Genomic DNA, 13810 nt, shown 5'->3' on the forward strand with positions numbered 1-13810 from the left:
ACAGAAGATTATGAGATGGCTAACACAAATGAACTCAAGGGTACTTTTATAGACTTTTTTGTATCATATTATTTTGTTTTGTCAATTTTTGTCTCACTGTCATTTTGCTTGTATATTATAGTTTACAATTCTGTGTTTTTAGGAGTTTCTATGTGTATGTGTGTGTTTTTCTGTACTTTAAAATTTATTCTAGTCTATTTTCCATTTTTTTGAAAAAGAGGAAAATAAAGCATGGAGTTGGGTAGGTAGGGAGGATCTGGGAAGAGTTGGAGGAGAAACTGTGATCAAAATACAAAATATTCATTTTCAATAAAAAAAGAGTTGAATATGCCAATTTTGGGAAGCAGGCAATGGAGGAGCATAAGGTGTGGCTTTCAGTTGGTCTTTTGAAATTATTTGATCCTGATAATTATAAAATGCACAACCAATTAAAGCTGGAATAAAGTTTTGAAACAATCCTGCATTCACAACTGGTTAAAAAAAGAACTATTAGTTTCACCACTGGGAATTGTAGCTTAGTGGTAAAGTGTTTGTCCACCATGCATGAAGTCTTAACAGGGAAAGGAAGACAGCAATTCATTTTGCATATCATGAAATATTTATATAGTAGTTATTACACTAGGTTCTGGGATGTAGACATAAAGATGATCCTGGTTAGTATTCTCACAGAGACTGCAAGTGAATATAAATGACACATAATTATAACAGAGTACAATAGAATTATAAAATTGTATTTCGCCTATTTTAATAGGATGTGTGTTAGTATGAAGTCAAGGAATTAAACAGCTAGGACACTAAACTAATTCAGTGACACAAGAAAACCCAACACTCCCATCACAAAGTTTCTTGAAGAAGTTGGTGCTTCCTATACTTTTCTTGTAATTAATTCCTCTGCTGTCCTGAAATCTCTTCCCTGTTTAATTCAGTGTCCTTTTTATAGCTCCTACTTTTTACAAGAAACAATATCATTATCACTTCCAAAACCTTATTGCAGTATCCTCATCCCTTTTCAGTCTTACAAATTTCATTGTTATTTTATTCTATGTGAAATAAAGAGATTTTTTTTCTTAGCCTTCTTTCTATTTTTCTTTCTCCTTTCTTTCCTTCTACAGGCTACCCTTGGACTAATTATACTTCTTTTCTAAACATTCCCCATCTCTATAATCATATTATTCCCGTGGTTTCAATTTTCACATTTCTGTAACATAATTCCCTAATTATTAACTCTAGCCCATTCTCTTTTGAATTCAGCTAATATTACCTCTCTGTCCCTGTGATTATACTCTTAAAACAAGATCATCACTGCAAACTAAAAGCCTGACGTAACTATTGATGATCTCTTGAACTAATTTTTTTTTAATTTGTGGTTGTTTGAAACAGGGTTTCTCTGTGTAACAGCTCTGGCTGTCCTGGAACTCACAGAGATCTACCTGCCTCTGCTTCCCAAGTGCTGGGATTTAATGCATGTGCCACCACCACATGGCCGTTGCCTCATTTTTGAAAGGCATATTAACCAAAGCAGACACATCATTTTGCCATCCTACCAGCAAATGTATGATTTATCTAATTCTGATTTCTTGCCACAACGATTGTCTCAGTGGGTTTGGAATGATATGCCACTGTGGTTTCCATCCATATTTTCCTAGTGGCATATGACAGTGAGCACCTTTTACGCACTTTGCTGCTTTGTCTTGTAACTGGATTATATTTACTAAATGATACACACACACACACTATATATATATATATATGATACAAGACTCCCAGCAGCTATATGACTTATGAATATTTTTTGCTATTTTGTATGATGACTATGTTCATGCTGGTATTGTTTACAGTACAGTAGCTTTTAAGTTTTAATCTAATTTTTCTTTGACTGTGCTTTAGGCATCAATTAAAAATAAATAAAAAACCTTTTGCCTAATGAAAAGTCACAAATACTAACATCTCTGCTTTCTTCTAAGAGATTCATAGTTTTAACTATTACATGTGTTTAAACCTTATTTTTATTTAGGATATGTGTGTGTGTGTATGCATAGTATGGAGGTTAGTAGGGAACTTGTGGGAGTCAGTTCTCTCCTTTTACCATGTGGATCCCAGTGAATGAATTCAGGCTTGGTACCTTATATGGTTAAGCATCTGCTGCTAAGCCTAGTGACCTGGGTTTGATTCCTGACACTCACATGTAGAGAGAATCAACTACAGCAACTTGTCCTCTGATCTCTAAATGTGTGTCCACACACACCCATATATATGAGATAAATAAAAGTTATAAAAACTAGATAATAAATAGTGGGTGGTCCATTTACATTCCACTAGCAATGTATGAGGGTCCTGATTTATCACATTACCATGAAATTTGCTCTTTTCTGCTTTAATTACAGCTTTTCCAGTGGATATGAGGTGATATTGCACTGTGGTTTCTACGTGTGTTTATTAAACAGCTCAAAAGTCTTGATAACTGTTTTCTATTATATACCATGCTCTTTCTTCTCATAAACACCCAAGTAGCATACATATAAACAGTTTTGCTTGGTTTTGAACTGCCAATTGTTAAGTCTAAACTAAATTAAACAAACAAACACAGACACTTTGAAAATCTTTCTGAAAAATGTTATACTTGCCGGGTGGCAAGATGGCTCAGTAGGAGAAGGTACTTGCCACCAAGCCTGATGATCTGAGTTTGATCCCTTCAATCTATATGGTAGAAGGAGAGAAATGACTCCAAACAAGCTGTTCTCTGACCTCCCAACTCTGGCTGTTGGTATCCTCCTCTGTCTGTGCAATACATTAAATTTAATTTTTAAAAGATTTTGCTAAATAAAGTATCTTTTTCTAATTCTTTGAGCTACATATTGCCATGAGCAATCATCAGTAGTATATTTTCCCTGGTAACAATTTGGTTTCTTTAGAAAATTTCCCCTGCCAAATCTTTCCTGAAGCATCTGGAACTTGCTGAATCACTTGTAAGATCATTCTGGTTTTAGCACAATATCATTGGCGGTAAGCAGAAAGTGTCCCTATATAATACAAATTATCTAACAGCAATGTCTAATGCTACTGATGTGGTTCAATATATACCTTTTGCTTTCTGTTTTCCCTTCACTGTTTTTTCCCCCTGAAGTGATTGTTTATCTTGTGTGTTGTTCTTTTTAAAATTATTTTATTATCATTGTGTGGAGGTGTGTACCATGGCACATGTGTGGAGGCCAGAGGACAATCTGTACAGACAATTCTCTCCTTCTATCTTTATGTGTTTTTGGAGATCACTCAGGTTGTCAGGCTTGGCAGAAAATACTTACTTGCTGAGCCATCTCACTGGCCTCTTTTTTTATTATTTTTGAATCTTAATTATTCTTTCTATTCATGAAATCCATGCTTACATTGCACTTTCCTGTACAAACAAGACATTATTCAAAGATAGAGTTCATTTACTACTCAGCTTTCAATTTTCCATAGTACCTAGTCGACAGTGCCTTGCATATGGCAGACACTCAACAGAAAGCTGTTCAATTCATGAATGTGGATATATAAGATAGACAAAAAGAAACTTTAGTATTAGTAGCTCAGAAACAGGCTCATTAGCTAGGCCTTTGAGAAGCTTTAATTAACTTACCCGTTCTTTTAATTGGATTACTTCTTTGTCTTTTTGTTGTTTCCACTGTCTAAACTTCTCAGCATCCTCTTTCATTTGACGCATTAACTGTACTCGCTGGTGTCTCATAGTCTATAGAAAACAAAACAAAACCAGTGTGTTAGTCATGTGTACATTATTCTAGGCTGATGTACAAATGAATAGAGTAACCATAAAGAAGAGAGGAAGGCCAGAGCTAGCTGAGAAGATCATCAACAAATGCTGATTGGGCTTGCTACCTGGCCTGTCTCAGCATCTGGATTGCTGGGATTAAAGGTGGCTCCGAGATTTCATTCTACAGCCAGGGACAAATTTATCAAGTATTAATCTAAAGCTTTCTGTATGCAAAAAAAAAAAAAGAAGTCAAAGGTCAAAGCAAAGTTTCATAATTCAGATTCTAGACAGTGACTAGCACAAATGTCCTCGAATACTATACTTGTGGCTATTTTTACATCTGAAATGATTACCCTGCTTCCCACTTTTTTCCCCCTGAAATCATGTTGGCATGATTCTAAACAGAATACCTATGCTTGCAGTTCCAATGTGTTAAAAACAAGGATGAGAGTTTATTACCCGTATCTCCTGGTTCAGCTTGGAGACAGTATGCTCAGTGGATTCCTTCAGCTTCAGAAGTTTGGATTGTTCATGTAGTTTCTTTTTCAAATCAGCTATTTGACCCTCTAGCTCTTGGAGACGTTTGCGACGGCGCTCACTCAACCTAAATACAGTTGTAATAGAAGTAAAATGGCTTATTCTAAAATATGTAACAAAGGACTCCCAGGGTTCAACCTTATATACAGTCCTCTTTAAAATGATGAATACAACCTATCCAATAGAAACTGTCTCACTAATGAAAGCTTCAATTCAGAGTAAAGCAACACATTTTTCACTATACAAAAATGAACTGCTTCCACATACACTCTCCCACCACTGGTGTTCAAAGGAAAGAGGTCACCTTGCTCTAGCTGTAAGGACCAATCCTGATAATTATTAAGTTGGTGACAGAAAGTAAGCATTTAACATAACTTTAAAGGACATAATAGAAAATACATAATTGTAAGTAAGAGTAAATTAGGCTCTGTGAAAGGTAAAAGTCTAAGGGAAAGGAGGGGGTTCTGATTGCTTGTCTTAGTTTTATTTTTAACTAATCAATGGATAGTTAGATTGATTTTTAATTATTAACTTGGGCGACAATTTTATTCACAAAATTGTCGAGGTTTTAAGATTTTAAGTGCCTGCTTACATTTAATTTTTTATAAATACTTTCTTGATGTCATCCGCCTGAATCAATAGCTCATGCCTGTGAATGCTGATACTGCTTTTTCTTAAACAAAGTGACTGCTAAAAACTGATTTGGGCACTAGTTGATTGCTATGTTATAGCAATCTTTTATTGTCACCCCGAGATGTTATTTTATTGGGGCTGGAGGATGGCTCAGGAGTTAAGAGCACGTGCTGCTCTTGTAGATGAGCCAAGTTAAATTTCCAGCATATACACTGGGTGGCTCACAACCATCTGTAACTCCATTGTCAAGGGGTCCTGTACCATTTTCTGGCCTCCATGGGCAACTGTATTCATGTGTGCATACTACTACCCAATAATTAAATATAAAAAGTAAAGACATCTCAATCATTTAATTTTTCTTCTGTCTAGGTCCTCCCCTACCTATTGTGTTTATATCAACTGGGGGCATTTAATGGGTCTTTTATTTCTCTATTCTCTCAAAATCACCTTATGCATGGCAGGGACTTAGCATTTATTGACTTTATTCTTACTTGGCTTGGTTGGCATCCTTCTTTGCTGTTTGAAGTTCAAGAATCAATTCTTCTTTTTCCTTCTGGAGACTGAGGACTTCTGACTCTAGATTTTTAATGTTATCCTAGAAACATTACAGGTCAGAGAGAAAGAGAGGATTATGTAGAGTAGGAACACAATTGATTCAACAGTCTGTCTCCAGGAACCATAAATTACTACTTTTTTGAAACACATCTCTTGGCCTAGAACTTGCAACCTGGATTCAAACTCAGAGATCACCCTGCTTATGCGTCCTGGCTATTTGGATTAAAGTTCTATACTACCTTGCTTGGTCCCAGAATTACTTTTATTTTCTTTCTTTCCTTTTCTCCCCTCCCTCCCTTCCCCCTTCCTTTCTTTCATTTTCTTTGAAAAAACAAACAGGCTCTTATTATACAGGCCAGTCTGGATTCTTTGCTATCCTCATGTCTTAGCTTCCCAAGTGCTAAGGTTAGAGTGATTCCATATTTGGCTTTATGAATTAAATTTTACTACTTCAATTGCACATTAAAAATATTTCTTGTTGACTAAAAGTTATGTGGTAGCAAAAAAAAGTTACGTACTCAACTCATAAGTGGATATAAGATATAAAGCAAAAGATAACCAGAATAAAATCCATAGCCCCAGAGAAACTAAGTAATAAGAAAGATTCTAAGAGGGATGCATGGATAGCCCTGGGAAGGGGAAATACCTAAGACCTCCTGGTTAAACTGGGGTGGTGGGGAGGAAGATTAAGGGGAGGGGATGGGGTTAGGAACATGATAGATCCACAGTCAAATACTGGGCCAAGCTCGGGAACTTCAGTTGAAGAGAGGGAGGAGGGATTATATGGGCAAGGAGTAGTTAAGATCATGATGGGGAAACGCAGAGACAGCTGACCTGAGCTCATGGGAGCTCACGGACTCCAGGCTGACTGCTAGGGAGCCTGCATGGGACCAACCCAGCCCTCTGTATGTGGCTAACAGTCGTGTAGCTTGGGTCTGTTAGTGGGACCCCTGTCAGTGGGACCAAGACCCATCCCTGACACATGAGTTGGCTTTTTGGATCCCATTCCCTATGGTGGGGTGCCTTGCTCAGCCTTTATGAAGGGGACAGGAGCTTGGTCCTGCCTCAACTTGATATGCCAGGCTTTGTTGACTCCCCAAGGGAGGCCTTACACTTTCTGTGGAGTGGACAGGGGAGGTAGGGAAGGTGGGAGAGGGAATGGGAGGAGAGGAGGGAGAGGAAACTGGTTTGTATGTAAAATAAATTAAAAAAATTAAAATAAAAAAGACTTGTAAAGTTCAAGTGCCTAGATCTGAATCTTTACTATAACACTAAGCATATCATGGAAAACCCCTTTTAGCCTTAGTTTCTATACTAAAAAGTGTTAATATATCATTTCTGAGACATCCATCAATAAAGAGTTCCTAGCAAGGTTGGCTCTTGACTTGTTTCTGTAAACTTTTGATTTTGGTAGGGCTATGACTTGATAGGTAACAGTGGCTCATTTATGACTAAACTATGCAAATACTGTAATTTATTTCACAAAACATGTCTTCCTTCAGGGGGTATAGAATATGGTATGACCCAGACAAAGAAAGCCAATATGACTGACACTTGTGAAAATCCCTGGATTCCTAGGGTTGGGGAATTCAGTTTTTTCTGGTAATGAACATTTCACACATAATCATATAAATAGAAAAATAAAAAGATGCCCCGTGACTTCCCTGGGAGAGGATTATTAGATGCTTGTGTTTGCTTTTTTCTGGACTTTGCCTATAGGCTTTTTTCTCTTTGCTAATTTTACTTTTTACCCTTTCACTAATAAATCTTAACTGTATGATTGTTTGCTAAATCTTTTAGTCTCTCTAGTGAATTGTTAGATTTAGAGGTCATCTTCGTGTCTCTTGCATTTACCCACCTGTACACTTGTATAAATAACACCATGACCCAGGTGAAAAGTGGTGCATGCCTAGAGTCCTAGCTACTCAGAAGGCTGAGGCATAAGAATCACTTGAGCCCAGAAGTTGGAGGTGACACTGGACTATATAGTGAGAAATATCTCAAAAACAAGCAAACAATCTCCACTAATACTATGTCATAGCATTGCTAAGAAGATTAAATAGGATCAAATAGTAAGGGCATTTAATAATTGATAGAGCTACATAAATTTGTGGGGTTTGTTTGTTTTGTTTGGAGACAGGGTCTTTTCTGGTCCTTAATTCCCTATGTAGCTGAGGATGATCTTGAACTTTTGATCTTCTGGCTCAGCCTCAGGATACTAGGATTACAAGCTACACAATCCAGTTTATTTGGTGCTAGAGAGCAACCCCAAGGTTTTATTCATGCTAAGCAAACATGTTACCGGCTCAGCCCTTAATATTCTTATATTGGAACTTTCAAACTTATCGATTCAATAGCAACTGCAGTTTTGCATGCATTTAGGTAATGACTTTTTGAAATTGAAATTTAGATGTTTCCTTGGCTGTTAAACAAAACAAAACAAACAAACAAACAAAACATTTGGTCAGAGTTCATCTTGTCCTCATAACCAAATCCAAATAAAACAGACTAAGTTGTTGAGAGCCAAGATGACATGAAGGTTCAGGATCAGTAAAGAACAGACAGAAAGCCAAAAAGGCAGGTTAGGGGCTGTATCAAGAAGCTTTCTAAATTTGCTAGAGCTGCTTTCCAAGCAATAGACTGAGCCATTTCAATATAATCAATGGAAGTCAATACCACTGCTTCATAGTCACCCTGCATATTTAAACTGGTTGGTAAGAAGATAAATATAGAGTAATGCATATGCATTTATATTTAATTATGACTATCTTCCTGTAAAAAAATAATTCAGATAACACATGTAAAAGATAAGACTCCTTGACTGTCTCAGTCCTGACAATGTTCCAGGCTCCTGTTTTCGGAAGTAACCAGCATTACAGCTTATTATTGATCTTTCAGACATTTTCCCCATTGACTTGTGCACACATTATATATCTAAACCAATACAGATATAAAATATATACATTACATGTTAAGATATATATGTACACATCTGCAACATGATATGACCACATAGACATAAAAACATATACTATACATACAACTCATATTATCATGCAAGCTGACTTCCAATTTCCACTTGCCATTTAAGATTAAGATGCACCCTTACTGATGTTTGCTATCACAGTTTAATTGTCACTAGTTTAATGGGTGAAAAACAGTATCGTAACCATATTAGTCACTAATTATCTTACCATCTTCATACAAGGAATTATTAAAATATTTGAGTCCTGGTTTACAACAACTGACAAAATAGCCAGGTCAATCTCTGTGTGTTTGAGGCCAGCATGGGCTACAGACTGAGCCATAAAAGTCCACAGTTATTATTAAGTCTCTAAAGGTACTAACTTTGTGTTTTGGCTTCTGGCTAACTGCTGTTGTTAACTTAAGTATGTCAACTCAGGACATGGATTCTGTGCATAAATGCTCACCCTGGGAAAGACTTGAGGCCACACTGGGATTTCGAACAGTGTAGTCTCTGGCTAGCTAATAACGACTTTCTATTGTCTTAAATCCATGTCTGACCAGTCTTCTCTGGTATATATCCCACAACACTTTTCACCATGGCAGGAAAATACTATTTAGAAATCAAAAACTTGGTCTGAACTGGTGAGATGGTTCACTAGGTAACAGCACTTGCTATGAAGGCCATGGAAAGATGTAGTGATGAGCTAGTGCGTGCAAGCACACACATTTTTTTTTAAAAGTTGGAAAACTGTCATTATTTCTTAGAAAGAGGTGATGATTTATATGTGATTAGAAGGTATTATTTTTGAGTCCATTTCTTTTCATATTTGGTTCCCAGAGGAAAAAGACTAGACACATTACTATATCAATAGCTATATCTCATTATTTATACTTCCTTATAGAGTAGAAACTACCGTGGATGAACTTGTTTTCCATGTTTCTGGGTAGTATAAGAAGAGAGTCTTACTAGTAATCTTTTATTGATCATGGAAAAATCAAAAACATGTTTGACCTGAAAAGGGCTGCACTGTATGCCTTGCCATAAACAATTGAACTATGTATTTAACCTTCCTCCTGTAATTCCATTGAAATGATGCAAAAAAGACATATAAATTAACAAGTGTGAGTAAGCAGTATTCAAAACATATAAACAGACTTTGAGAAGAGAAAAACAGCAACTGACTTCTAGAATGGAAAGAGTTAAACTATGATTCCTACAGGATGACAACCAACAAGCAGCAAGCTGGTCTGTATCATAGAAACACAGAGAGGAGTAGAGACTTCCTTTCTAGAGTGACTGAAACTTGCAGGCTGGACTGCCAGCCCAGATACAACTAAAAGGAGACATGGGAACCACATTGCTGCATGTATTAAATAAAACTCTGCATGGCCAGAGAGACTACAATTCCCCCTTTTCTACCACTCTACCTACATAGCTACAAGCAGAGAAAAAAAGATTTCTGTAGGGAAATTGTAGCTCAGGAGAAATCTATGCACAAAGAACTTTCTATTTTAGTCCCCCACTCTTACATTTGTACTTATAGTCAAAGACCACCAGAAATTTGAGGAAAGATTCTTTAGTGAAAGCAAGAATAAAAGATACACATGTATAGAGATGTGGAGAAAAGAGAGGCAAAACAGGGAGAATAAATTGTTGATTAGATCTTAGGAATTGGTGGGAAAATAAAAACATTTACCAGAAGTGGGAGGAAATCTAGAGAGTAGAATAAAATGACAAGCACATAGAAAACAGGAGGGAGGAGGTAAGAAGAGCAGAGTGAAATCTCAGTGTCCAAGAAAAGAAGATACACTTTGCGGATTGAAAGGACCCATACAGGATCAAAGACAAATCAGTGAGTGACCTCTAGTAACCTTATAACTATGAGATTAAGTAACACTTGGACACAAAAAAAGATTCCTGAGTTTTCAGAGGGGGAAATTCAAGATCATATGTACTTCTTAATAGCAACACTGAGAACAGAAGACAATGGGTAACATTTTCAAATTTCTAAACAAACAACTTACATAGAATTATAAACCCATCCAAATGAACACATGTAAGAATGAAAAGAACTTTGCAGACATGTAAAGATTTGTAACATTTTCCTTTCATGTACACTTCCTAGGTAGGGCTGTATTTGACAATAACAGAAAGGTATACCAAGTGAAATAAATTCCCAGGACTATAACCCTAGGCAGTTGGACTGGTAAAGCAAACTAGGACAGATCAAATAAAGGTGTGCTTATTAATTAGCAAGAGATACTTAGACATACCATTAGGAAAACATTTAGCCATTCACCCAGTTGTGTATTTAAATAATTCAAACTCCAACTTGGACCATCTAATAAGAGATGTGTCTGTCTCAGAAACCATACACATTTATTAGAAAACATGATTGTTGTACACGTAAGGACTACATTTATGGCAACATTATCAAACTATTACATGCCCATGGCATACAATGAGACATTATATTAAATGGAAGAAGATTGCAGAATCCCTGTAATGACAGTATCCTTAAGAAAACCAACTATAGAATTCCAGATGCACTATACACATTATCTTGTCTTTTTATTACTAAGTGGTATGCTTGTCTTCTTTCCATTAGTTAACTACTGGTTGGGAAAACACTTTACCTGATACTGGAACTGAATGGGCTGTAGTTGGCTATCATTCTGAGTCATCTTCTTAGCTAAGGCCTCTTTCAATGCAAGTGCTTTATTCAATTCAATCAGCTCCTTGGACATCTGAGCTTGACGTAGAGCATGTTGAGTACTGAAAACATCAGAAGACCTGCTGGTATCTGGACTTGTTTCCGCCTGCTGAAAAGATAATGATTTAGTGATAGATATTATTGGTTGTCAATTTGACTATATCTGGAATAAAGTAAAACCTAAAAATGAATGGGCATACCTATGTGTGTGTGTGTTTTTTTTTTTAATAGAATACCCATCTCTAATCTGGGCCACACCTGCTAGAAGCCTATATAAAGGATATGAAAGAGGGAAACTTGGCTCTGTTTGCCTGTTTTCTCCTGCACTCACTAGCAAATCCATTCCTTCACTGGCATTAGAGCATACTTTGTCAGGATTCTGACATATACTGAAGACCAGTTGAGACATCCAACGTTATGAACTCAAAAACTACTGGATTCTTAGACTTTCTGTACATAGGCAGCTACTGTTGGATTAGGTGAACCAAACCTACCGTCTGTCTGTCTGTCTGTCTGTCTGTCTGTCTGTCTATCTATCTATCTATCTATCTATCTATCTATCTATCTATCATCATTCTATAAGTTCTATTACTGTAGAGAACCCTAATACAGATTCGTAAGAGAAACAAGAAGCTGGAATTCCTTAGATACTACTTCACTCCCCACAGCAATTCTGTGTTCTTTCACTACTGAGGCTTATTATATAATATCTGCTTGAAACACTTGAAATTAACTATGGAGCTTATTCCCTTGCTATAATATACATAAGTTTTCTTGCTCTTCCCTATATTGGTCTGACAAACAATACTTGAATTTCATATCAGGATGCTCCTAAAGAAGAGAGGACACTGGAAGTGGAACTTTGGAAATGGAAAAGGAGTCATTTATTCTGACATAGCTAACTTTTATTACCTAATTTATCTCCTATCTTGCTTCATTAAGAATAAGGGAACTAATAACATGTACTTGTTTCTGGGGTAAAAGGCTGCTTCAAGAAAACCACTGACCGTGGAACCAGGATGTATTCCTGGTGCACAAAAGGACCTTGCGGACACATCCCCCATGGAGGGATACTCCCTTAACCTAGAGACAGGAGAGAAGTCCTAGTCCCTAATTCAAATGACTTGACAGATTTACATGACTCCACCTGGATGGCATTGCCCTACGGAGGGGAGGGTGGTCAGGATGCATGTGAGGGAGGAGAGAGGGTAAAAGGGAGGTAGGAAGGGAGGGAAGAAGGGAGGGTGGGGGAACTGGGATCGACATAGAAAATAAAATTAATTAATTAATTAATTAAAAAGAAAACCACTGACCAAACTTTCATTTTTCTCGTATTGTATAACCTTCAGTCAAAGTCAATAACAGATACCTTATCTATCATTGTGATCTGAACACTCAAAATATTTTCCTTTTTTTTTTTTGGTTTTGTTTTGTTTTAGTCCATGGTCATCTCATCCACAGAAAACCATATTCAGAAAACACTCTTCTCCAATGCTTTTATTTGACATTGTCATAATTTGTTCCTTTCTTTGTTTTAATTTATTGGGTAATTAAAACAGAATACTAGCACCTAATAGAAAATAATCCAGACTGAAAAATGAAACATTATGCCCCCTAAGAAGACCTGCTGCTCATTGCTAGTTCAATTGTTCTAATATTAGATTATTACAGAGCTTATCCTTGTTTGAGATGTTATGCCAGATTTACTCTAAAGATTCCTGGATTTCCTGAGCATTGTATGAAGAATGGTAATAATTAAATATCCTCTTTCAGAGTCAAGTGATCAGTTATAGGAAGCAATAGCAGAGGCTGAGGATCCACACAAATGGCTGGATTACTTACAGCATCTGCTTCCACTGTGCCATCAATGGTTGCAGTCATGCAAGCAACAGCTTCATCCTGTAGCAAAGAAGGTTTTGATTTAGGAAAAAAAGTAAACTCAAATTTACAAAAGATGTTTGATTATTTGATTCTTTTAAGTGACATTTAAAAAGTATATGCAGAGGTCATTTATGATACTGGACCGATTTTTATAGCCACAGATAACCTAATAGCTACGTGTTTCCATTTCCCACCTCTCAGCGACCTTTTGTTTTTCCTAAAGGGTAATTGTGCAGTCTTTGGGGAAAAAATAAGGTTATGTGGTAAGAGAGCAAAGATCACCGAGCCAGACTGAAACATTTAACCATTCTAACAAGTCAAAATTTAACCCATTTTATAGACAGTTACATTTTATTTTTATGCTTTTACCACTGAGTCTCTATAACATAAAAAAAAAAAAACCATAAAATAATGGTAGTGCTTCAGAAAGTGGACAAAATGAAGAGCTGGCTTTGACTTTTATTTTATAGCCAGTCGGGATGGCAAGTTCTCACTCTACAAGGAAATTGAAGTCCTAGAGTGAGTATGGCAGGAAAAAAAAATGTACTCATAGTCACACAAATGTCCTGTGGCCTCTGTCCCTCACATCATATGAAGGTGTTGTTGGTAGTTTATTAGGAGTGAAAGAATAAGCACCTCATGAGGTTAAGTTCCCTCAGAGAGAATGACTAATCCTTTTTTGGGCACTGGAACAAACATCTAGAAAGGTAACTGAAAACTACTTATTAGGACGAATTTGTTTATAGACGATCATATGAACAGTTCTTTTCTTATC

At 36.6% G+C, this 13810-nt stretch overlaps 1 protein-coding gene across 3 annotated transcripts in view; it reads right to left on the reverse strand.

Annotated features, from left to right (window-relative positions):
- The window catches only part of Kif4a (kinesin family member 4A), a 104517-nt gene that overhangs the window by 24543 nt on the left and 66164 nt on the right, over nt 1-13810 (reverse strand). For 2 of the 3 annotated variants that reach the window (XM_051179024.1, XM_051179022.1), the window contains exons 13-17: nt 12997-13053; nt 11078-11263; nt 5410-5513; nt 4208-4352; nt 3617-3727 (exon numbers count right to left, since the gene is read on the reverse strand). In XM_051179024.1, coding sequence (XP_051034981.1) covers nt 3617-3727; nt 4208-4352; nt 5410-5513; nt 11078-11263; nt 12997-13053 — 603 coding nt within the window. The remainder of the gene's footprint in view (nt 1-3616; nt 3728-4207; nt 4353-5409; nt 5514-11077; nt 11264-12996; nt 13054-13810) is intronic. The other variant, XM_051179023.1, reaches the window with a different exon arrangement.

The sequence above is a fragment of the Phodopus roborovskii genome, unplaced genomic scaffold (genome assembly GCF_943737965.1).
Source record: "Phodopus roborovskii unplaced genomic scaffold, PHOROB, whole genome shotgun sequence".
Taxonomy (NCBI): Eukaryota; Metazoa; Chordata; class Mammalia; order Rodentia; family Cricetidae; genus Phodopus; species Phodopus roborovskii.